Genomic DNA, 24,089 nt, shown 5'->3' with positions numbered 1-24,089 from the left:
TGTTCCAAAAGCATTTTTTGCAGTACTGTTCATCTAGCTCTACAGACTATAAACCCCAATAGGCAGCTATTTAATAGAGTCTGGCTTTTTGAAAATGGCTGTCCTACAGAGCATAAGTGACTTCACATTTTGAAGCAGTATCCCACTTCAATTCATGAATTCTGTAAAATGTTGTTGTTCTTCTGTCTTAGGCACATGGCCATCCACTCTCCACAGAAATCTCATCACTGTGGTTACTGTGAAAAAACCTTCCACAGGAAAGACCATCTGAAAAATCATCTTCAGACTCATGACCCCAACAAGATGGCTTTCAAGTGTGAAGAGTGTGGCAAGAAATATAACACCAAGCTGGGTTACAAACGGCACCTGGCTCTTCATGCAGCCACCAGTGGGGACCTTACCTGTAAGGTGTGCTTCCAAGCGTTTGGAGACACTGAAGTGTTGTTGGAACACCTCAGAACTCATGCAGGGAAGCCAGGCAGTAGCACCAAGGAAAAGAAATATAAGTGTGATCATTGTGAACGCTATTTCTACACCCGCAAAGATGTGCAGCGTCACATGGTGGTTCACACGGGCTGCAAGGACTTCTTGTGTCAGTTTTGTGCCCAGAGATTCGGACGCAAGGACCACTTGACTCGCCACATGAAGAAAACTCATCCACAAGAGCTGCTGAAGGGCACGTTGCAGAATGGCGACTTGCAGAATCTGTCTGACCGTCTCTCTCCATTCAGAGTGAAGGAAGATGCCAGTATCCTCTCTTTTCCTGAGAGGGCTTCTATGCAGTATGGGCTTCTGAACACTTTAGAAGCAGAAGAGTACAGCAGCCCACATACACACTGTCAACAAAGCCTACAATCTACTCCTCCCCTTGAACCTTCTCATTTGCTCAGGATGAGCTGTGTAGATAGTCTCTCAACCAACTATTGTAAGCCATCTCCACCATTAATTCCTTCCAACCAGAATCTTAAACAGCACCACAGATATGGACAGAATACTCTGTCATGTACACTGGCATCCCTTAAAAACCTACCCCTCAAAAGGAATGCTAAAGCTCATAATGTGAATTTGCTTGAGGACCTGCCTTTACCAGCACCTCACAAAGTCAATCTGGAAGAAGCTTCTTCAGTGTCTACAGGTGATGCTGGCAAATACATGATGCACAAGGAGCCTGTGACAACAGTCGAGTCTGTTAGCATGACAGATAATCTTACTCATATACTGGGTTTCTGGCAGTTCCCTCAGAGTGACAACCAGAATAATGGAGGGGACATCACAATGGCATTCAGTCAGGAAGAAGCCTCACTCAAGCTGAGCTGCCTCAGCCAACAGCAAGGCACACAGCTAGCTCTGGACGGAGTGGCCCTAAACCAGCTTCATCATGTTCCCCATTTTTCTTCCAGTACAAATTCTGTAGCATTGCCTCATTTTCACCATGCATTCAGATGACTATCACTTCTTTTAGGGCTTCTTTTCATACCCTCATTTAAAGAGAAAAGCCCTAGACCATCTAAGACTTAAAAAAAAACCAAACCCCATATTGTAAGCATATTAGAATATCCAGGAAGTAACAGAATTAATAGTTTTATTTTACATAATATTTACTAGTTTAATAGCATATGACACCTGCAACAATGCCATATTTTCCCTACAATACCCTCCACGTTTTTACATTTAAACCAAATAGCTGAACTAGTGTTCATTGAAAATTATAAGTTTACCTATTACAAGCACAACACATGAGGCTGCTAGGAGAGTGGGAAACAACATTTTAAAAGAGCCATGTCACTCAGTAATATTATACAAATGACTTGAACACCATTCATATTAGGAATGTTAAATTTAGATTATCAGCTAATTGAGTAGTCGAATTTCCATCGACTGCTCGATTAGTCAATTGGAGGTGACCCTCGCTATCCCCTGCTGCACCTCTGCCCACAGCTCTTACAACAATTAAAAGGCACCGGGGCAGCTGTCAGGACCCAGTGTGAGTGGGGACTTAGTCCCCACTCACCCCGAGTTCTCCGCTGTGTCCCTACCTTTGAAATGTAGCAAGAGCCATGCAGGGCTGTACTACATTTAAAAGGCAGAGATGCAGCAGTTGGCACCAAGCTCATGCGGTTTCCCCCACTGTGCATCTGTCTCTCCTGCCCCCCCTCAGAGATGGTGCTGGGGAAACCGGATTTTAAGTAGTCTCCCCCCAGCACTGGCTCCTGCTCCCCCACTTGCTGCCTTTAAAGCAGAGGCAAGGAGTGGAGCGATTAGTCAAATAGTGACTTGACTAGTCAACTAGTTGCTTACATGCCTAATTGACATGTGGAATTTAGGAGGATCCAGTTAGTTTCTATGGCAAACTTTTACATCACTGAGCTTTAAGAACGTTTAATGCAAGTTGTGACTTCAATTATTTTATCTCTTCTTGCTTTTTTAAAAGCAAAAAAACAACAAACCACTGTGGTGATTAAGTTGAACAAGAATATGTTTTTAAGTGCTACACTGGTGGTTCTGTGTGTGGAAACACGGTGTTTTTCCTGGGCTGGAAATAACTACCACCAATGTTGCCTAAGAATGGATAGGGTTAGGTGAAAGGGTTAGGTTTTTTCTGAAGAGGGTTAAACTGTAGTACATTACATTTTTGTTTTGATCTTGCAAGATGCTAGATATTCTGGGCCTAATTCAGGAAAGCGCTTAAGCTCATACTTAGCTTTAAGCGGCTCAGTCTCACCCACTCCAGAGCACTGAGCCCCTTGCACCATCTAACTCTCAGAGTAGGTCTACACTAACACTTTTGTTAACTTGTTGCTCAGGGGTATGAAGAAGACATCTCACAGAAGCAGCCACTTGGCCAGTGCTAAGTCAATGGGAGATGCTCTCCCACCAACCGAGCTACCATTGCTGATCGGAGGTAGTTTAATAATGCCAATGGGAGAGCGTGCTCTTGCAGGCATAGAGTGACTATCCAGGAGATCTTACAGCAATACAGTTGCAGCAGCACAGATGTGCCATTGCATAGTCTGTAGCAGGGGTGGGCAAAGAGGACTCTACAGGCTGGATCCGGCCCACCAAGCCAGTGGATCCAGCCCTTAGCCACCCTCCCGCCCCAGGCCAATTGAGACCTGCAGACAGGGAGCATGTGAGGTCTAACTCCTCCCCCTGCCAAAGGCATCTGGCAGCTAAAGCGCAATGCCAGCTTTTTCAAAACAGCTGGCATTTCTCTGTAGCCACCACGTGCCCTTGGAGGGCGGACACAGGGGCTGAGAGACTTTGCGTAGTCCCCAGGCTCCGAATGGCCTGGAGACAGGGGAGAATGCAAAGTCTCTTCTGCCCTGCCAGAAGCGTGCAGCATCAGAGCTGTTTTAAAATAACCAGTGGCTCCTCTAGCTGCTGCATGCTCCTGGCAGGGTGGGGGCAGGGAGTGAGAGACTTGGCACGCTCCCCTGCCCTCAGGCCTTGATTTGCTTAGGGGCAGGAGGAGAATGCAAGATATTCTCCCACTGCAGTGGATAGAGGGAACTGCCAGCTGTTTTAAAATAGCTGGTGATTCTCTCTAGGCTGGAGGAAGGGGGGCAACTTCATGCACTTCCTCCACTCCTAGGCCAATCAGGATCTTGGGGAGGGGGATATGAGAAGTCTCCAAGCTCTGCCTCTTTTGCCCAAGCCCCCCCCCCCCGGGACCGCTTCAGAAATGTATGAAGTGTCCCCCTTTTAAAAATTATTGCCCACCCCTGGTCTGTAGTATCAGGGGCGGATATAGGGCAGGGCGAGCTGGGCCGCCACTCCAGGCTCTGTGCTTCAAGAAGCCCCGCGCATGCGCTGTGGCAAAGGGAGGCCCCGCGAAATTGGGCTGCCCTGGGCCCCGCAAAATGGTCATTTGCCCCTGTGTAGTATACAGATGGCACTGTAAAGACAGTGAAGATCCTGTTCCCCATGCAAGCAGGCTCTGTTCACTTTTGCTTGATAATGATTACCTTTTTTAGTCCAGGAGAATGATGATTCAATCTGTAACATAATTGTTCCTTGGCAGCTAAACTATACTAGCAACATAAGCTTGATGTTACAGTTCTCCAAGTATGCATTAGGGATGGATGTTAACAAATGGTTGTTTTTGTAAATGTATAACCACTGAATATTTTTCAGCAGTTACATGTTTACATGCCAATGCTTGTGGGGAGCTAGCTATGCCCTCAAGTCCCATTAAGTTGTTTAAAAGTACATTGATTTATTAAATGAACTACTAAACAGCCCTTCTCTGAAAAATTTCGGAATGACTGCATACTTGTTGGGTATTTTTAAATTATTCTAGAATATTACGAATAAAGCTTTAAAAGTTGTGTGGCGGTAGATTTAGATGAACTAATTTGCTATGCTGTTATTGCTCATCTTGTATATGGTATTCATTATTTAACAATATGGATTGTTATGCATACTGTAAGCATACTATTAAGTATTTTATCAATTTGGTTTGAACTTCTGCATAGAGATTAAACTAAATATTTACATTTTCCTTCACTAAAGGTCATGTTTAAAAGAAAATGCAACACCAATAATAAGCTAGAATTATGAGTGTTTTGTATGGAAATGTCCATCTTTAACAGGATTACAGATTTATGATCTATGAAGAGGACCTGTGCACAGATCTGCTTTCAAGCTATTCTGAAGTAGAAGGGTGCTAGTCTTTTATAGCTAATGAAGAGTGCATTCAATTCAAAGTAACACGAATCACCTCTTACACTGAAGTTTAGATAAGTATGATGCAATGGTGTTGAAAATCTTCTAATGAAAAAAGTAATCAATTAGTTGATTCCCATCAGTCAATTCAAAGTTAGCGTCTAACATTCCTGAAAGCTTAAATGTTAGGGAAACTGAACACGGCCTGTGTTTTGTATTGAATCATTAAAGGCACCACAGGTCATATATCTGGTAAGAATTCTTATCTTTAGAATCTCAGAACTCTACACCTACTAAAGAGTTAAGTCATCTTTATTTTAAAATAGGAATTTGGGGGAAGGAAATCAGGGGGAGACTTTATTTTCTGTAACTGTAGTGTTCTTAAGGTGTACTTTGCTGAGATCCCTGGAGAATGATGTGTGTTCACCTATAGGGCAGGAACAAAGCACACAGTAGCATCCCTCTCTCTGCCCATTTGCTTCTAATGGAAAGACTTCAGTGATTGAGCTGCTTTACGCTCAAGACGTATCAGTGGAGGAAAAATATTAAGATATGTAAAGTGACATTATTATATTGGGGATGTGTTTGAAACTTCTGAGCTTGGGAGACTAATATAGGAACCAAAAACTCCCCAATTCTTATCCCAGGTGTATCACTTCCCCTAAAAGGCTCCATTTCCCAATCTATAAAATGAGGGTATTGATCCTTATCTACTTTACAGGTCTGTGTGAACATTAATCTTTACATAGCTTTGAATATGTAAAGTACTATGTAAGTCTGAAGAAGTATTTTGTATAGTATATATAGCCACTTACAAGTGCATTTTTCTATTAAGAGAATTATTATTTTTCTAGATTATCTGGCAATTGCATTGCAAGGGTTTCACATGTTTTGCATGTATTAGTGTAGACTATCCTATGCCAGCAAAATAAATTCTTATCCAAATACACTTATTTTAAAAAACATGTATATACATTTGTGAGGTTTAGTTTTGCACAACTGTAAACTTGGGTGTATAATGTAGGTATTATTACTATTTCACTTAAAGTCAGGGACACTTCTTAAACTCAGCAAGATGTTATAATTTTAACAACATCCTGGGCAAAATTTTCAAATGATGCATGGGAAAATCAAGAGGCCATAAGCTCCTAAATCACCAGTGCACATTTGAAAAGCTTCTCTGCCCACGTTAGACTAATAACAAATAAGATTTAATTTAATCACAATAAGTTACCTCAGCAGTTTCCCCAATATAATTTTGTCATTTCAATTCACACCACAAGTCCTTATATCCTTTATCTTGGTGGAGTCTCATCTCACTAGCCTGCCAACGTAACCTGTAATAAAGTTTTAAACAAAATTAGAATAGAAAAGTGAAGTTACACATATCACTATTGTAATGCAGCTCACAGGACTCCTGTGGTTCAGTAACCAAGCACAAGTTAAACATTGCCACTATTCTGGTTAATACATAGTCAGAATAAACCATGCTTCCAGTGTTGGAGGTGGGTGGGAAGGAAAGGGGGAAGACACATAATAGAACTAGAATGTTCTCCAAATGAGAGCTCAGCATCATGTAACTAGTTCTTCCCAACTTGAGGACAGAAGCCGCTGTTTTCTCTTGCATCTGCTCTATTTTTGCTTCCCTCATATATTGTCAGCTTCCCAGCAAGACCGTGCTGCTGATGTTTATCATTAGTGTAAACCCAAACCACAAAGGATACATCAGTAGCGCATTCCTGGGGTTGGTCTAGCTAGTTGGAGTACTGGAGCAGTGAAGCCACGGCAAGGTGTACTTTAATTTGGGCTGTGCAAGCACACTCAGAATCCTGGGTAATTACTCATGGGGCAGGCACATATTGCTGCCCCTTCATAGCTTCTGGACCCAAGCTAGCTAGAGTAAAGCTAGCTCAGATATGTCTACTCAAGCTGCAGTCATACCTTGTGATGGCAGAGTGACATATACACTAAGTTTTAGATAGTCACATATCCCACACTTTTTTCCAGGAACAAGCCAGATAAAGGTACCGAATTAGTCCTGGGGGACAAGGTAAGTGAGATAATATTGGTCACTAAACCAACTTCTGGTAGTGAGCGAGACAAGTTTTAGAGCTACACAAAGCTCTTCATTTGGGTTTAATTGGGCCGGGGATCTTCTTGCTGGTTTTGTTGAGTCTCTCTTGTTTTCTGGAGCTAACCTTTATCTTGCTTGACCCTTGGGACTGAACTAGTGTCTCCGGTAACCAGCTTCTGTTATAATCAGCTCTTGGAGACACTGAGTTGCTGTCTGGGCTTGCTGGTCCCGGCGTCCTCTTTTCCCTCATGCTCAGCCTAGATCTGTAAGTGAAGCTGGACCTTTAATAACTCCATTCATCTCAGGTTGTGCCCACAAAAGTTCATGATACCCTCTACGTTTTGATAGTTTAAGGTACTGCTAGACTAATCATTGTTTTTTAAATTTTTCCAGTTACAGACCAACTTGGCTACCCCTCTGAAGCATTCATCTCTATAGCTAGAGTTAAAGAGGAAGGCTTTGTAGCAAATACGTGACCCATGTGTTTCACCATTACTTTACTATAATATCTAATATGTCCTTTACTACCAGGCTAGTTTGTGATGGGAGTAGATAATGTAATCACTCTTTTCCATCTCTAGACTCAACTATTCTAATGCATCAGCAATTACAGAGAGTAGCACCCTCAGATACTGTAGTGCAGTATATGAGCAGGTATAATTCAATATAAATACTTTGGCCATAGTGTCTAATATGTAATGTCTTCCAGTAAAATTATATTTTTTGACTTTTTGAAATTTCCTTCCCCGGTTTGTCTGGCTGGTTGAGTCCAGCTACATGCAGTGGCTCAGTTAGCTGCTGTATCTTCTAAACTGCACAACTTTGACCCTGAGCAGGAGCAGGCTCATGTATATCAAAGGGATGATAGAGACTATACAGAGATTTGGGAGTTAGCAGCTGCAGCTCTTGCTGCAGAATGGGAAAAGGGGGAAGCACTGAAGAGCGGGGAATGGCAAAGCAGTGGGAAAAATGGTCACTTGCACTTACCCACTCTATCTGCACCTTTGCAGACACTAAAAACAGTACTCATCAAATTTGGAAAACTCTTCCTTTTGGCTCTGAAAGATCAGCTCTGGTAAGAAAAGCTACATACCTGCTGTAGAGAGCCCCTGATTCTAGATTCCTCCACCTCCTCCCAAGCTGGCTCAGCTATCATTCATCTGTACTTCTGGGTCTGGACCCTGGATCCACTAAATTGATTCTGAGATTCCAGCAATGCATCAGGCATCTCCTGGTCCTTAGAACAACACGTTTTTCCTCCTTTTCTACATCCCTCTCAATTAACCCTCAAGATGCTTCTGAAGTACATACCAGAAGATTGTTCCAATTGGAAGGTTCAGTCCAGCTCATTTTTTAAAAAAACAGGTAAGTTTTCTGCTCTGAGTCAAACCATTTGTAGTCACCTTGGGCCTTGTATTTTTGGTCCCTTATCTTCTCATGATCTGTTTGCCAGTCTCAGTGGTGCCCATATCTGCCAGTTGGTCACCTTGTCATATGCCAGGATGCTACATATGATCAATTTCAGCTGGATTTGAATCTCCTCTCCTCAGAAGGATACCAGAAACTGCATATTGACCTTTTGTCAAGTTGCAGCAGGTTCACAGGATGGTGTCCCCTGAAATATGCCAGAAAGGTATAAATTGGGTCGCAGAAGTAGACAAAAGTGGTCCCTGTGAATACAGAATAGAACTGAGCTCCACAGCTCAGCTCCTGTCTAATGTTAGTTGTACTGATAAAGTGTCTTCTGGCCAACTTACCTCAGTGCAGCAAAATGTGTTGTTTTTTATAAGAGGTAGTCAAGTTTCTTAGAAAAAGAATGTGTACTCTGTTCTCTCCTGTGGCATTAAGATGAAAGGGCCAGTCCTTTAGATTACAGTTTATGCCAGGTATGGACTATAAAAAATTCTAATAATTCTCAGACTTATGTGACACCAAGAATAAGAGTATGTCTGCACTGTCCCCATTATAGTGGCCCAGCTGTGCTGCTATAAGATATGCAGTGTAGCCACTTTTATCAGTGGGAGAGAGCTCTCCTGCTAACACAACAAAACCACTTCCAACAACGGTGGTAGCTAGGGCAGTGAAAGCCCATCTCCCGCCAACAAAGCACTGTCCACATTAGCACTTTCAATTGGTAAAATATCTGTTGGTCAGGAGTGGTTTTTCACACCCCTGACCAACAAAAGTTTTACCCATGAAAGTGTTGTGGAGACATAGCCTAAGGCTTCCTCTAGCCAGCTGGCAAGGGCTCTTCAGGTGTGATCCAAGAGTGGTCTAAAGAGGCATCTCTCCACAGAAACCAAAAGAGGCTATTGCACTTTAATATGGTGAAGTTCCTTTTCTTTCTAAGATCATAACCAGTGTTATGTGCTGTAAAAATAAGCAGATTTCATTTGTGGAGATAGCAATAGTTGAACCAGTACTTACTATAGTGATCATTCCCCAAATGGAAGAGACAGCGATAGGATGTAGCCAGGGCAGTGGATTTAGGGTATATCTAAACTTAAAATGATACAGTGGCACACACAGCTGCACTGTTGGTTCTTCCATCAGTATAGGTAATCTACCTCCCTGAGAGACAGTAACTAGGTTGATGGAAGAATTCTGTCAATCTGGCATGATTTTCCGCAAAAGCACTTTTTGCGGAAAAGCGTCCGTGCCAATCTAGACACGCTTATCCACAAAAAAGCCCCGATCGCCATTTTTGCAATTGGGGCTTTTTTGCACAAAACAAATCTGAGCTGTCTACACTGGCCCTTTTGCGCAAAAACTTTGCGCAAAAGGGACTTTTGCCCGAATGGGAGCAGCATAGTATTTCCGCAAGAAGCACTGATTTCAGACAGTAGGAAGTCAGTGTTCTTGCAGAAATTCAAGCAGCCAGTGTAGACAGCTGGCAAGTTTTTCCGCAAAAAACTTGCCAGTCTAGACACAGCCCAGGGGTTAGTTTAGCTTAACTATACTGCTTTAGGGGTATGGATTTTTTTCACACCACTAAGTGTCAAGTATAGGCCAGATTTTGATCTCTCAGGTGGAAGGACCCAGCTGGCATTGCTTCACACTATGAGCTGGGATGGGGTGAAGAGGGAGAACCTCAGACCTTTTACTATACTTCCTTAATGATTGAGATACACCTCTGTCAGGGAAGCCACAAGATAGACATGCCAACCTCTTGGATGCCTGGTCCTCAGTGCACTTCATTACATTCACCATGGTGCTTAAAAGAACTAAATATCTTGATGGAATCCTCTTTTAAACATTCAGTCATAAGTGGGGAAGAATTTAACCTCCCCTAAATCAATTATTCTGTAAAAAGGGCACTAGAAAAAAAAATCATATCCCAGAAAAACTTGCAGATTGTATTGTAATCAACAACACACATAATATACTGTGTGACACTTGAAATGCAGATGGTTTTATGGAGCTGCTTTCCTAGGGTCTTCAATAGCCGTTCTGTACACATAAAGCAGTCATTGTGAGTCATGGGTGATCTGCCACCTATCTTCTGCCCTGTGCTGGAAGCCTGAAATCAATGACGTGACATTTACTTACTACTTATACTGGAACAAGCCCTTCATATTACGTTACTTACATTTTTCCTAATAAAGTTAAACCAAAGGAACAGAAGAACTGAAATAACTACTTAGGCATTCAGAAAAGGCTTGATATGTTCATCAGCTAACACTGAGTAGAAAATGGAACAAAAAATACCCATAATCCGATACATTCTTCTGTTTTTAAATGTAAGAAGATATTAAATGCTTCACATGAACATGGCATACATATGTTTAAAAAAAACCCAAACAAACACCAAATGGGCTTTGGCCAGGGGTGGGAAAACTAGGATATTTCTTATTAGATTGCCCCACCCTTTACTTAGTGTAGATTTGACTGGATGCTTTCAATCTTAAATTCTTTGCATATATCAGGGGTTCTCAAATTTGTGATATTGCGACCTGCTAAAATGCTAATGAATTTGTGTGACCCTCCCCCCCACCTTCACTGCTCCAAAGGGGAGGGGGGGTGGAGTGGGGAGCCAAAGTTGTTAAGCAAAAGTTGCACCACTTTGTCCAGTTTGGGATTGCACACTAACCGCCAATGCACCCACCCCTCCCCCTGAACCATGCCCCCCAGTCTCGCCATCCCAATGCCTCAGAGCCTCACCCTTGCCTGAGAGCCAGGCCCCTCTAGCATTCCCCCATCCCAGTGCACTCCCCCTGAGGCAGGCATCCTCAGCCTCAGGAGCCCCACTCCAATCAAATCTCCCTCCTCCCCCCCACAGAGCCTGGCACAGAGGAACAATCTTACTTTTAAAGTGGCTGCTTCTGCCACCTGGCCCGGCTGCCTCAGCTCGCAGCTTGTAGGGGAGGCATCACATGGCTAGCTGCCAGTCTCTGCTGGTCACGTGGGCCAGAGCAGCGCACGCTCTGCTCCCACCCAGCCTGGTGCCCCCCCTAGCATGGCGCCCGGCAACAGCCCTCTCATGCCCCCCCCCTTCGCTAGGCTCTGCAGCACTCCTCACTCCCCTACCCCGCCAGACGCAGCAGGGATCCAGGTGAAAACCAGACACCTGGCAACCAAGATGATGAGGAGAGACAAATTTTTGCATTAAAAAAATTGATCCAGCTGTGATCCCCCTGTAAGTTGCTCGCGACCCCCCTGGTGGTCATGACCCACAGTTTGAGAAACACTGGCATATATGTTTTGAAAGTTCTCACAGAAACTGCTTGTTTTGTTCAATGCAAAAAGTATTTTTTCAGATTTTTTTTCTACTTTCTAACCCATTCATTTGTTGTTTGTGAATTATAGAATACTTCCTGGTGGTACTTTTCCTACTATTAAATCCTCTCATGCCTAAGACCAGTAGAAATTGACAGCAAGTTTACCAAATTTACTAAAATTTTTGCCCTGCATTTTCCAGATTTTGGGGAAAATCCACTGGATTCATAAAAGAAAATTCATACCAAATTATGTTTGTCTAATTTGAATAATGTGAAATAAAACTGTCATCCAGTCTTGTTTTCAATTTCTTGTCCCCAAAACTCATGAGCCCCTCCTTTCCCCCATCAGACCTTTTCTCTGTCCATGACCCTCTGCCCTTCCAAACCTCTATACTAAGGACAAAAATTATATTGTAGACGTAATACTCAATTTTTGTTAAAACAAACTCTTACGCATTTTCATATATACCGCCCATACTTGGTAAGCATCATAGCTGGATGTTTCTATTAGTATATTTCACAATGGTTATTCACCAAGGGTATGTCTAGACTACAGGGTTTTGTCGACAGAAGTTTTGTCAACAGATACTGTTGACAAAGCTTCTGTCGACAAAGAGTGTCTACACTACATTCAGTTCTGTCGACAAAGCAAGCTGCTTTGTCGACATGGCAGTGTAGACACAAGGACAGTTTACATGCAATAACACCTTCTGTCGACAGAACTCTGTCGACAGAAGGCGTTATGCCTCATAAAATGAGGTTTACCAGCGTCGACAAAACTGCTGAGTTCTGTCGACGTTATGTCGACAGAACTCAGCGGTAGTGTAGACGCAGGTATAGTTTTGTCGACAAAAGTCCACTTTTCTCGACAAAACTCTGTAGTCTAAACACACCCCAAGAGAAACAGTGATAGAAATGTAGCCTTTAGTCTGGGGTAGCTGAAGCAAAATGCAGGACAATGTAGCACTTTAAAGACTAACAAGATGGTTTATTAGATGATGAGCTTTCGTGGGCCAGACCCACTTCCTCAGATCAAATAGTGGAAGAAAATAGTCACAACCATATATACCAAAGGATACAATTAAAAAAATGAACACATATGAAAAGGACAAATCACATTTCAGAACAGGAGGGGGATGCGGGGGGGGGGGAGGGAAGGAAGGAAGGTAAGTGTCTGTGAATTGATGATATTAGAGGTGAGGAGAGTGGGATGTTTGTGAGCTAATGGTATTGGAGGTGATAATTGGGGAAGCTATCTTGGTAATGGGTAAGATAGTTTGAGTGTTTGTTCATTCCTTCTCAGAGAGTGTAGAATTTTAACATGAATGACAGTTCAGAGGATTCCCTTTCAAGTGCAGATGTAAAAGGTCTTTGTAGCAGAATGAAGGTGGTTAAGTCATTGAGAGAGTGTCCTTTCTGGTTAAAGCGACCTGTTTTTTCTTTGTGATCTTGTCTGATATCTGTTTTGTGGTCATTATTCCTTTGGCGAAGTGTCTGAGATGTTTGTCCAATGTACATAGCAGACGGACACTTTCGGCACATGTTAGCATAAATTATATTTCTGGATGCGCAGGAATATGTGTTCTTGATCTTATAACTCACTTGGTTAGGTCCAATAATGGTATCAGCAGAATGAATATGTGGACAAAGCTGGCAACGGGGTTTGTTGCAAGGGAAGGTACCAGGGTTGGTATTAGTGTGGTATGTCCTGTGGTGGTTGGTAAGAATCATCTTGAGGTTAGGTGGTTGTCTATAGGAGACTATGGCAGAAACAGACTATAGGAGAAACAGGGCAGTTTACAGTTCTTAAAGCTCCAACATACCTAACAGTTAAAAAAATGAATGTTCTGTAGGAAAGAACTCCTATAAGGAGAACCTCCCTTCGCAGAGAGGGTGGAAATTGTGCTATATTGACTTCCAGTGGCTCTACTTATATTGTTTATATACAACAAGCCTAGGAAATCTGATAATTTGTTTAGCTGAATTCTACAATATAAACAGGCTTGGCAGAATTATTTTTTTTTAATCATTTTGATGGATTTCCTTTTTTTTTCAATTTTTATTTAAATGTCTACAGTTGTGGGAAGTTGGGGCAGAATTATTTAATAACAATAGATGTTAAGATTCAAGAAGTTAAAGCTTGGTAACTGTTAAGCAAATTGTCAACACTAAATGTCAAAATATATCAAGTAAATCTCTTTAAAACAAACTAACAACTTCTGGAGTATTTTTTGTCGGTCTATTAATTTTATATTTGGTAGTAATATTTTGTCACTTTGTGAAACTGATGTTTACCAACATTTACTGATAAATATCTAATCCTAATAGAATATAAATATTTCTTACCAAGAATCTCCTGGATTATTTTTTTTCCAGAAGATGCACCTGGGTTTTTTTGGTTCTCTCTGGAATTCCAGCACAGGGCTCCACAGCAGGCCCTTTAAAAGACCAAAACTGTATCTCAATATTTTTTACATTAAATGAATTATTGCAAAATACACACATACATATAGCTTTGCCTAGGTTATACCTCCAATAATCATTAATTTAACTTTTTTTTTAAATCCCCTTTAAAAAATGTATTGCTACATATAACTGAGTAATTGATTGCCCAATGGATGTGAACAGGTTTGTTAAGTGGAATGGTATTTAAAGTGAACAGCTTTAGAAAAGTGGTGTTGGTTGCTAGCAAGAGTCTGATAAGAGGTGGAACCATGAAAGAAACTTACCATGCTCAACAATGGACTAGATAACAAATAGCACCTGGTTTCCAACTTCCCATCATGCTCCTAAAAATACTGAATGCCAAATTCAGTGTATTTGGTGTGTTTAAGGGTTTGTATGGGAAGATTGCCATAGCCTTCATGTTGTTATTACTAATTTATTGTCTCATGCACCTCTATGCTTCAGATAAATTACTGTCAAAATCAAATAAAAAGAAAACCCAGTGTACAAGAATGAACAAGGTATAAAGTCTACTGTGACAACAGACTAAAAACTGGGGTATCCCTTGTGGCCAAAAGATTACACACCACACAGATTACATGCCACCTGACAGAGCATGATAATATGGTGTCAGATATCAGTAATACTTGGCACTTCATAGCACCTTTCATTGAAGGATCTCAAAAGGCACAAGGATAATGGGTGCCTTCTTATATTTAGAGAAATGCTCCTCTTTAAACATGCATTATAAAAGATCTCAGACTGAATTATAAGGAAAAGATTCCAGCTTTTTTAGGCCAATAATGTGCAATTGCAATTTATGTAAGAAATGAACAGCAGATATGTAAGTACAGCTGATCTGTTGGAGTTATAGTGACACCAAGTGGCAAGGGAAACTAATCTAATTTCTACTCCATTCCTTCAATAAGACCCACTATAACTAACAGACCCTCTATTACTAAGCTGTATTTTTATTTCACATTAATATTAAACCTACATCATGAGAAGATAGTTTGACCCAACATATTTCAAATTGCTGCCATTTACAAAATAACTATTATAGTATATAGAGAATAATAATGATGCAATACCCTTCTCATTATTCTTCTCCTTCTCTTGCTTCTAGTCACAACCTGGTTCTTTGAGAGCATAAAAAAGATCTTGCAGCCTTACTGAATTCTTCATATACCAAAATCCTTCAGTGCCATTAGTCTTACCTCCCAATAACAGCACTGAAATGCTAAAAACCAAGTCTTTTCCTCAGGGGCTACCACTGAAACTCCCTGCCCTGCTAGGTGGCCTTGGGCAAAACACTTAGCTTCTCTACTTCTGTTTTCTGACCTTGCACCTCCCAGGATTATTGTGAGGATTCCATTAGTTTTTGTGCAGCACTCTGAAGATGTGACCAGCTAATTATTAATAGTTCTTTGTGCCTGTCCTTTGGGGAGAGAGGGAGAGAATAGCTCCTCCTGCTCATGACTGAATTAAGCTGAAATTTAAATGTGTTCATTTATCAACTTCTACAAGTACAAATAAGACCTCCCCATCCTAGTGTACAAGCAAACCATATTTTCTTTGCCAGCCTGTGACACACTCATGTGATCCAATTACAAACATTGTTCTATTTTGCCCAGACGGCTGCAGTGTGTTAAAAAAGCTATACAGATACATTTTGTACAGCCACACCTATCAAGCTGCCCAACTGACTGTTGTAGTGCATTCTAGGAAAAGTCTCAGTCACTATTCCATAGTGCCTCAGCAGGCGTTACAATGCCTGAATGATTGCTACACAGAATGTCACCAAACTGCACAGGAGCCAATGCATTTTGGCATGTGCTTTCACAGACAGGGTCTGATCCTATAAATTCCAGTACATCCTCAAAATCCATTGAATTCAATGAAAGTTGAAAGTGCCTCATGAGCTGCTCAGCACCTTGCATATCAGGCCCTGACTGCACAGAAGGTGATGACTGGTTACAAAAGACTGTAACTAGTCTATGCTGCTGGCAGGAGGTAATTTGTTAATTTTCAGGATTACTAAAATAATGGTAACCATCTAGTCCAGGGACACAAACCACTATTAGAGACAGCCAGGTCACTGACTGAGTACAAAACTGGTTAAAATGGGTAGTTTGAGCAGTACATGTTAAACCTCTCTAGTCTAGCAGTCTTGGGACCTGTCCAGCACCAAAGCAGACAATTTGCCAGACCACGAGAAGTCAATATTGTCTAGCAGCATTAGCAACACTTCCACAGCTTACTGGGCTCTTAGAAGACATTTAGGGGTAAATTAGAGCTAAACAATAGCACAGAACACTGAAAGCTAGTACCGGTGACTGCAAACAAACTTTATGGGACTGCAGAAAACTTGGCGACACTCATGATAAGTGGACATCAGGCTAACTAAAATCATGCCGGACCAGATAGTGCTGGACCAGAACGGTTCAACCTGTAGCTCTTCCTGATGCCCAGTTGCAGAGAAATAATGGCCTTGAGTGCAAGTATTTTTCAGTGTTCACTCAGCAAACTGACCAACTGCTTACCTATACTGGTGGCTTCTTGGGCTCTGTTCTGCAGCAGTGATTCCACAGCACTTGTTAAGGTTGGTTCTCTCCTTTTAGTCATTTGTTGCTTGCCCTAGTGAGAGAACACACAGCACAGTTTCATGACAAAATTAACCAGGACTCAACTCCAACAGAGATTTCATTGAAGTGTTGAGAGCAGTCTATTTTCTTAATTCCCTCAGAGATGGTAGCAAGTGGCCAAGGCAGAGGGAAAGGCCAGCAGAAACTGGCTTCTTCCCCAAAGCATTGTTCTCTCATGCAATCTAAGACAGCCAAGCCACTCTAAGGAGCAGTCCTTCACTGACACATGAAGATTTCCCCTCCTCAGGCTATTTCTAGACTACAGAGTTTTGTCAGAAAAGCGGCCATTTTTCCGACAAAACTTGAGTTACGTCCACACTGCAAGCATGTTCTTTTGATGATAAATCGAAAGAACAGAGGACTTTTTGCGCAATTGGTAATCCTCATTCTACGAGGAAGAAGCTTTTTGCGGGGAAGACGGAGTTTTTTCAGAAGAAGAGGGAAGAGGAAAAAGCACAGGTGCCCAGGTGGCCATCCTGTCCATAGCAAATCACTGCTTACATGCGAGATAGAGTCCAGACAGTCTGGACACTATCTTTTGAAAAAGCGCTTTTTCGATCACTTTTGCAGTGTGGATGCGCTCTTCTGAAAAAAAACTTCTTGCGCAAGAAGCCTATAGTCTAGATGTAGCCTCGGTGACACCTTTTGAGACAACCAGTCCTCTAATAACTCCATTAGAGGCCCATCATCTGAACTGTAGAGTTTTTAAGCTTTTTGGTGGTACATAAAGGGTTTCATTTTAGTTTTTTTCCTTCATTTTAGAATTTATCTTTCTTGATATCAAAATCTGATCCTCCTCTAAATTCAAATACTTAAAGGAAAATTAACTGGTGAGCATAACAACAAGATTTGACTTTGAGTCTGTATCTAGTAAACAGCAATCAGTCACTTATTTACCCGTTTCTATTAAGAAACAGTTTATGTTTTAATAACATCTTTCAGTAGAAGTTATATAAACATTTAAATAAACAAACAACAACACAGAAGATTAACCCCACTTCAGTGGCTACCAAAGGACTGTAGCCTTTGGTATGTCCCCTAGCATAGTATAGCATACTCTGTATCCATCACTGAAGCTTTATTAGTTTCCAACACTCTGCATTAGAGAAGAAGCTATTTTCTTCTTCGGGTTTGCCACCATACTTTTCTATAACTTCTTGGAGATAGAGGGACATTTGCTTGAAGCACCTTCTGTTGTATTTAATTAAAAAAAAAAACACACAAAAAATGCATGTTCCGCTGTAGTTTAAGGCTACATATGAATGTGGAGCTTCCCCCCTACACCACAACCCCTTATCTGGTGAGTCTTTCTGCAAGACAACACAAGGCAAACATGTTACTTACTGGGGCCTGTTTCGTTCCTTTCTGGCCTGGTGCAAATACACGTCGTGTAGATTGTTCTTTGCAAAAACTGATGTGCCTCTCCGCTGCAGCTTCATTAAATCTTCTCAAGCAGTAAGGACACTGAATATAATCTGATAACAGCAAAGGAATAGATCTGATTGAATCAATAGTTCTTAAGGTACTGAGGGTATGTCTACACTACTCTCCTAGTTCGAACTAGGAGGGTAATGTATGCATACCGCACTTGCTAATGAAGCCCGGGATTTGAATTTCCCGGGCTTCATTAGCATAAGCGGGGAGCCGCCATTTTTAAATCCCCGCTGCTTCGAACCCCGTGCAGCGCGGCTACACGGGGCTCGAACTAGGTAGTTCGGACTAGGGTGCCTATTCTGAACTACCGGTACACCTCGTTTCACGAGGAGTAACGGTAGTTCGGAATAGGAACCTAGTCCGAACTATCTAGTTCGAGCCCCGTGTAGCCGCGCTGCACGGGGTTCGAAGCAGCGGGGATTTAAAAATGGCGGCTCCCCGCTTATGCTAATGAAGCCCGGGAAATTCAAATCCCGGGCTTCATTAGCAAGTGCGGTATGCATACATTACCCTCCTAGTTCGAACTAGGAGGGTAGTGTAGACATACCCTGAGAGAAAACGGACTACCTCTTTGGGACTCAGGATACCAGAGTTCAATTCCCAGTTTTGCCTGTCCTGCTAGGTGACTATGGGCAAGTCATTTCCCCCTCTCATTGTGCCTCAGTTTCCCCATTAATGCTAAGCAGTGCCCTTTGCAAAATTCTATACACCTCGGCCACTGTGTTAATTTGATCTGTTTGTTGTAGAGATGAAGACTGGCAAAGCAGTTGGCAAAGCATTGAAATCCTTGTTGATGCACAGAGCTTGGTCTAAAGCCCACTGAAATGGGAGTTGCTCTCCCTTTTGACACTGCACTACAAATCTTTCTTCTGCATTCACTGAATACAACTGGAGTTCCACATATTGAATTAATATAAAATGGGCAAGAAAGTGCAACATGGAGGATGGGAGAGTAGATTTCTTCACATAAAAGTGGGGGATTATATTATGCTCAGCTTTTTAAAAAAACTAAATGGAGTAAACAATTCTAGAAAAACAACAACAACAACAAATGGCAATGTGATTAACCAAAAGGATTACTTTGCTATATACTGAAGTGTCAACCAATTTACCTGGTACTGAAGTTAGCTGTAAGTGCCAGAATTGCCTCCAGAGCCTTTTTAAAAAAAATCAGCATTACATTTGCTATCCTCCAGGCATCTGGTACCAAGGTACATGAGTTAGTACAGTTTAAGTTAAAGGGAAAGATAAACAAAAGTAGGTCTGCAACAATGATCACTGATTGCAAAAGGAAAACTTAAGGGAATTAGTTAGGGAAGTGACTAGCACTGAAGAACTCAGAGGTGAATGTTGAGGAACCTTGGAAACATTTTAAGTCAAAGTTGCACAACCTATGTGAAGCCTGCAATACTAGATGATGGGGGAGGGGAGGGGAGAGTGGGGAGGGAGAACCTCATGGGGAAGAGCTGGTAAGACCTGAACAAGCATCTCAAACAAGTTATTTAAACTTTATATCTATAATTCATATAGACAGATGTGTGATGCTCATCTGAGGAAGTGGGTTTTGTCCATGAAAGTGCATAATTTTATATAAATAAAAGAGAGGGAGGGGGGGAAGAGAGAGAGAGAGAATATCATTAACATGGCTACCCCTCAGAGGCACGCTGCATCTTGGAAGTCAGAAAATGTAGGGATAAAGTGAAAAACCAAACTGAGTTGGATCTGACAAGGAAATTAAAACCTATAATGAAAGATTATTTAGCCATATAACTAAAAAGAAAACAAGGAAAGAACAAGTAGGACTACGAAGCATTGAGGATGAGCTGGCAGTTATACAATTTTAGGTAGAGCCCAACACCTAAACAAACATTTTGCCTCAAGATTATATAATGAGGACCGAGGGAAGAATGGGCAAGGTAGCCATTGATAACAAGGATACAAAAGCAGAAGTTACCATATCCAAAGTGAAAGGAAATCTCAAAACAGCACACTGAGACCGAATTGGGGGCACCAGCTAACCTATCTCCTAGAACTGGAAGGGACCTTGAAAGGTCATGGAGTCCAGTCCCCTGCCTTCACAGCAGGACCAAGTACCATTCCTGACAAATTTTTGCCCCAAATTCCTAAATGGCCTCCGCAAGGCCATTCCCCACTCTGGCACTTCACTATTCCCCACTCTGGCACTTCAAGTGTGGGCCTGCAAGAGCCTTTATAATTCCCTGCCACTAAAGGCATCTGCTTAAAAAAACTCCCCAAGCTCATCGATTCCCTGACCTTGGGTGGTGCACAGGTGACATCCAAACACCCCTTGACAGCCCAGGAAAACACACTTGGGAATTTCTTTCTGTGGGGTAACCCTAAGCTCTTTAGCCCTTCTTCAGGAGAAAGCTTGAGAGCAAACTGTAATTTCTTAATAACTAACCTTCAGTCTCAGACATGTGCACACAGAACCTCCTGCCTTCTAGGACACAGGAATCAGATCATAGTCTTAAAAAGTTGGTTTTATTAATAAAACAATGAGGATATAATTGGAGAGCAACTAAAAAAAAAATAACACAAAGATAATTGCTTCCCTGGGATTCATTTTCAGTTATAGTGTACGGAGGGAGAGGGGCACATGCGCTCAGCACAGAGGAGTTTTATCATACCCCAAAATAAAGAAAATAACCTGATCACATCTAATTAAACATTCCCTGTTCTACTCGCATCTGATGTTCTAAGGTTCAGTCCTTTCTAGATATGGATACTGCTGAAAATTCCATGCCCGGTTCCCTAGGCTTACTTCATTTCTTCCCCCAGCTCTTGCTCTGAACTCACACAAAAGACTGAAGCATCTCATTTAAATCTCTCAATCTTTTCCTATTGGCTCTCCTGGCTCCCTGCCAACACTACCTGGATATCCACTGTTTTGAGTTTAACCCTTCACAGATCCTTTCATCTGAGATCTACTTGATGCTTCATGAAGAGGAAATTTAAGTCATAAGACTGAGATTTCCAGTCATACCTGGATCACCCCGAGTATAGACATTGGATTATAACCAATGGATTAATCCTAAAATAACTCATTTCAGCTACAAAGCTTACCCTCTTACTATGAATCTGATCTCAGAACTGGATCCGTGTCTGTGTGTATACTGATCTTTATCCAACACCAACACACACACACACACACACACACACACACACACACACACACACACACACACACACACACACACCTTTTTTAATAAATTTCAGTTTAAGAGTAAGTGTGTATTTGGGTAAGCTCTGAAACATGCATTAACCTAGGTGATGTGTCTGATCCTTTGGGATTGGTAGAATTTTCTTATATGATGAATAAGGTTTTCAGTAATCCTCATATTTGACTTGGCTGTCTGAGTGGAAGCCTCAGGCTGGATTGCTTTAAGGGAACTGAGTTGTTGACTTCTGCGTAACCAGTAAGGTACTATACAAGAAGTTTTGTGCTGGCTTGGTAAATCTAAGCATTGGAATATCCACTAGCTTTAAGGACTGTCTGCCCCATTTTTTGAGGTTTGTCCTGACTGAGTAATCTGAGAGTAGCTCCCCTGGAACATTAGTCACATATATTTAAGAAATGGAGAAAATGTGATTTGGGAAGTTACAAGACCATTTGATCTGAATTGTATACCAAGTCTTAGAACAAATTAAAAGAACAATAAAGGCAATAAAATACAACATGGTATTACAAAAGGTATTCCAACCTCTAGGTTGAGAAGAGGGTGGGCAAGAGGCTGCCAGCGGGCTAGATCCAGCCCACCAAGTCACCAGATTCGGAATCCTTACACTTTAAAAAGCCAGCTGTTCTCCATTCTGGATAGCTGGGGTGGGAGGAGGGAGACTTCTCATGTGTTCCCACTCCCCAGCGAAATCTCTTAGCTCCCATTGGCCAATCGCTCCATTTCTGGCCAATAGGAGCTGAACATTTTTGCCGGGAGCAGGGGCAGTGTAAGAAGCCTTCTCCCTCCCTTCTGTCATGCCCAGAGCGGAGCCACGTGGAGCAGCCTGTAGCAGACAGTCTGCCTCAGATTTCTGCTGGTAAGTGCTTTCAAGCCAAAGCCTGCCTCTAGCACCCCAGCTCCTCCCTTCTCCAAACCTCTGCCCCCTCTTACATCCATACCCCCTTCCAGATCTGGCACCCCAATTTCCTGCCCCAGATTTACAATCCCCTCCTAACCTAGGTCACATCCCAAATCCTGCATCCCAGTCCCCTGCCCTAGGTCACAACCGCCTCCTTCACCCAAACTCCGTCCCAGACTCGATTCTCCCTCCTGCATCCCAATCCCTTATCCCAAGCTCCCTTTTGCACCCAACCTCCATCCCACATCCAGGAATTTTTCCATTAATATCCTGGAAGAGTGATGCCCTTGACTACTTTCCAAAATCCTGGAGTGGACCCCTGCCAAAAATTATTGCCCACCCCTGTTCTAGACAAAGGAAATACAGCAGATGGGAATTAATGTAATACTTGAAAGGTGGAAAGAGACTGGTTAAGAGGAGAGACTACAATGAGTCATACAGAAAGGTGAACTGTCAGGCTAAAGAGAGGTCACTAATGGAGTTCCTCAAGGACCAGTCTTGGGACCAATCTTATTATTTAACATTTTCATTAGTGACTGGCCCAAAATGTAGCAATGTGCTAATAAAACTGATGGATGACACACTGACTGGGAGATATTGCCAATATACAGGAGGACTAGAATATCATACAAGGAAACCTGGATGACCCTGAAAACTGGAGTAATAGAAATGGAATGACATTTAATAGTGCAACATATAAGGTAGGGATTAACAAGAGTTTTTCTACTAGCTGAAAATTTACCAGCTGGAAGCAACAGAAGAGGAAACTGGGTGTTTTGGTCCATCACAGATGACTAAAAGCTGCCAATGTGAAGTGGTCATGAAAAACAACGAAAGAAATCCTATGATGCATTAAGTAAGATATTTTTAGTAGAGACAGAAAAGTATTACCACTGTACAAGGCACTGGTAAGAGCTCATCTGGAATAGTTATGCACAATTCTTGTCTCTCTTGCTTATGAAAGATAAATTAAAACAGGTCTGCCCCTAACCTTTGCTCCCAGCCCTGTCTGGGTCCCCCCCTCCCAGAGACTTGGCCCTGCTCTAGGCCACAATGAAGAGATGTAGAGGTTTGGAGGAAGGTAGAGGGCGGAGCAGGAGAAGAGCCTGGGCTTACAGTGGATAGAGAGATTGTCCCAGGCCCCACACCCTCCAGGGATAGCCCTCCCAAGGGCTATGGGTGGCCTGGGGAGGTTTTACATGGGGGTTTGGTCACATGCCCAGCGGTCCTTGTGTCCTCCTGCAATTTTCTCTGTCTACCTTACAAGAGGAGATTTAAGGAGTTGCTTTATTTAGTTTAAATAAATGAAGGCTTACAGGAAACATGATTCCTCTCTCTAAGTACATCAGATGGGTAAACACCAAAGAGGGTAAGTACTTGAGACCCAATGTGGGTACAGGAACAAATGGATATCAACAAATTAAGGCTTGAAATTAGATGAAAGTTTTTACCATCAGAGAAGCAAAGTCCTGGAAAAGCCTTCCAAATGGAGTAGTAGGGAGAAATTATCTAACTTGTTTAATGATTGAGCAGATAAGTTTATGGAGGGACAGTAGGATGAGTTTTCCTAAAATGGCATATGGCCCATCTATGCCTGGCATTAGCAAATATCTCCAGCCAGAGATGGGACACTAGATGGAGACGGTCTCGGAGTTGCTAAAATAATTATTTCCCAGCCTTCTGGCTGGTGGGTCCTACCCAGATGCTTAGACTCTAAGGGTATGTCTACACTAGCCCCCTATTGTGAACTAGGGAGGCTAATGCAGGCATTCGAAGTTGCAAATGAAGCCCGGGATTTAAATATCCCGGGCTTTATTTGCATCTTCCCGTCCAGGCGCCATTTTTAAATCCCCTTAGCCCGGAATAACTGCCCGCGGCTACACGCGGCAGTCAAATGTTAACTTGAACTAACTCCTTAGTTCAAGTTAACTGTTACCTCGGGTGTAACAGTTAACTCAAACTAAGGACTTAGTTTGAGTTAACATTTGACTGCTGCGTGTAGCCGCGGGC

The 24,089-nt window shown here is 42.2% G+C and overlaps 2 protein-coding genes across 5 annotated transcripts in view; one reads left to right on the top strand and one right to left on the bottom strand.

Moving 5' to 3' along the window:
* Nucleotides 1–4,501, top strand: part of PLAGL1 (PLAG1 like zinc finger 1) — a 37,588-nt gene extending 33,087 nt beyond the window's left edge. For all 3 annotated transcript variants that reach the window (XM_075924326.2, XM_075924327.2, XM_006139326.4), the window contains one exon: nucleotides 192–4,501. In XM_075924326.2, coding sequence (XP_075780441.2) covers nucleotides 192–1,446 — 1,255 coding nt within the window. In that variant the 3' untranslated portion in view covers nucleotides 1,447–4,501. The remainder of the gene's footprint in view (nucleotides 1–191) is intronic.
* A 5,573-nt stretch (nucleotides 4,502–10,074) lies between these two features.
* Nucleotides 10,075–24,089, bottom strand: part of ZC2HC1B (zinc finger C2HC-type containing 1B) — a 28,627-nt gene continuing 14,612 nt past the window's right edge. For both annotated transcript variants that reach the window (XM_025179598.3, XM_089777286.1), the window contains exons 5-8: nucleotides 17,892–18,022; nucleotides 16,446–16,539; nucleotides 13,804–13,895; nucleotides 10,075–10,259 (exon numbers count right to left, since the gene is read on the bottom strand). In XM_025179598.3, the coding sequence (XP_025035383.3) occupies nucleotides 13,819–13,895; nucleotides 16,446–16,539; nucleotides 17,892–18,022 (302 nt within the window). In that variant the 3' untranslated portion in view covers nucleotides 10,075–10,259; nucleotides 13,804–13,818. The remainder of the gene's footprint in view (nucleotides 10,260–13,803; nucleotides 13,896–16,445; nucleotides 16,540–17,891; nucleotides 18,023–24,089) is intronic.

Source organism: Pelodiscus sinensis, chromosome 3 (assembly GCF_052426305.1).
Source record: "Pelodiscus sinensis isolate ZL-2025 chromosome 3, ASM5242630v1, whole genome shotgun sequence".
Classification (NCBI taxonomy): Eukaryota; Metazoa; Chordata; order Testudines; family Trionychidae; genus Pelodiscus; species Pelodiscus sinensis.
This window is presented reverse-complemented; position numbering and strand designations above follow the sequence as displayed.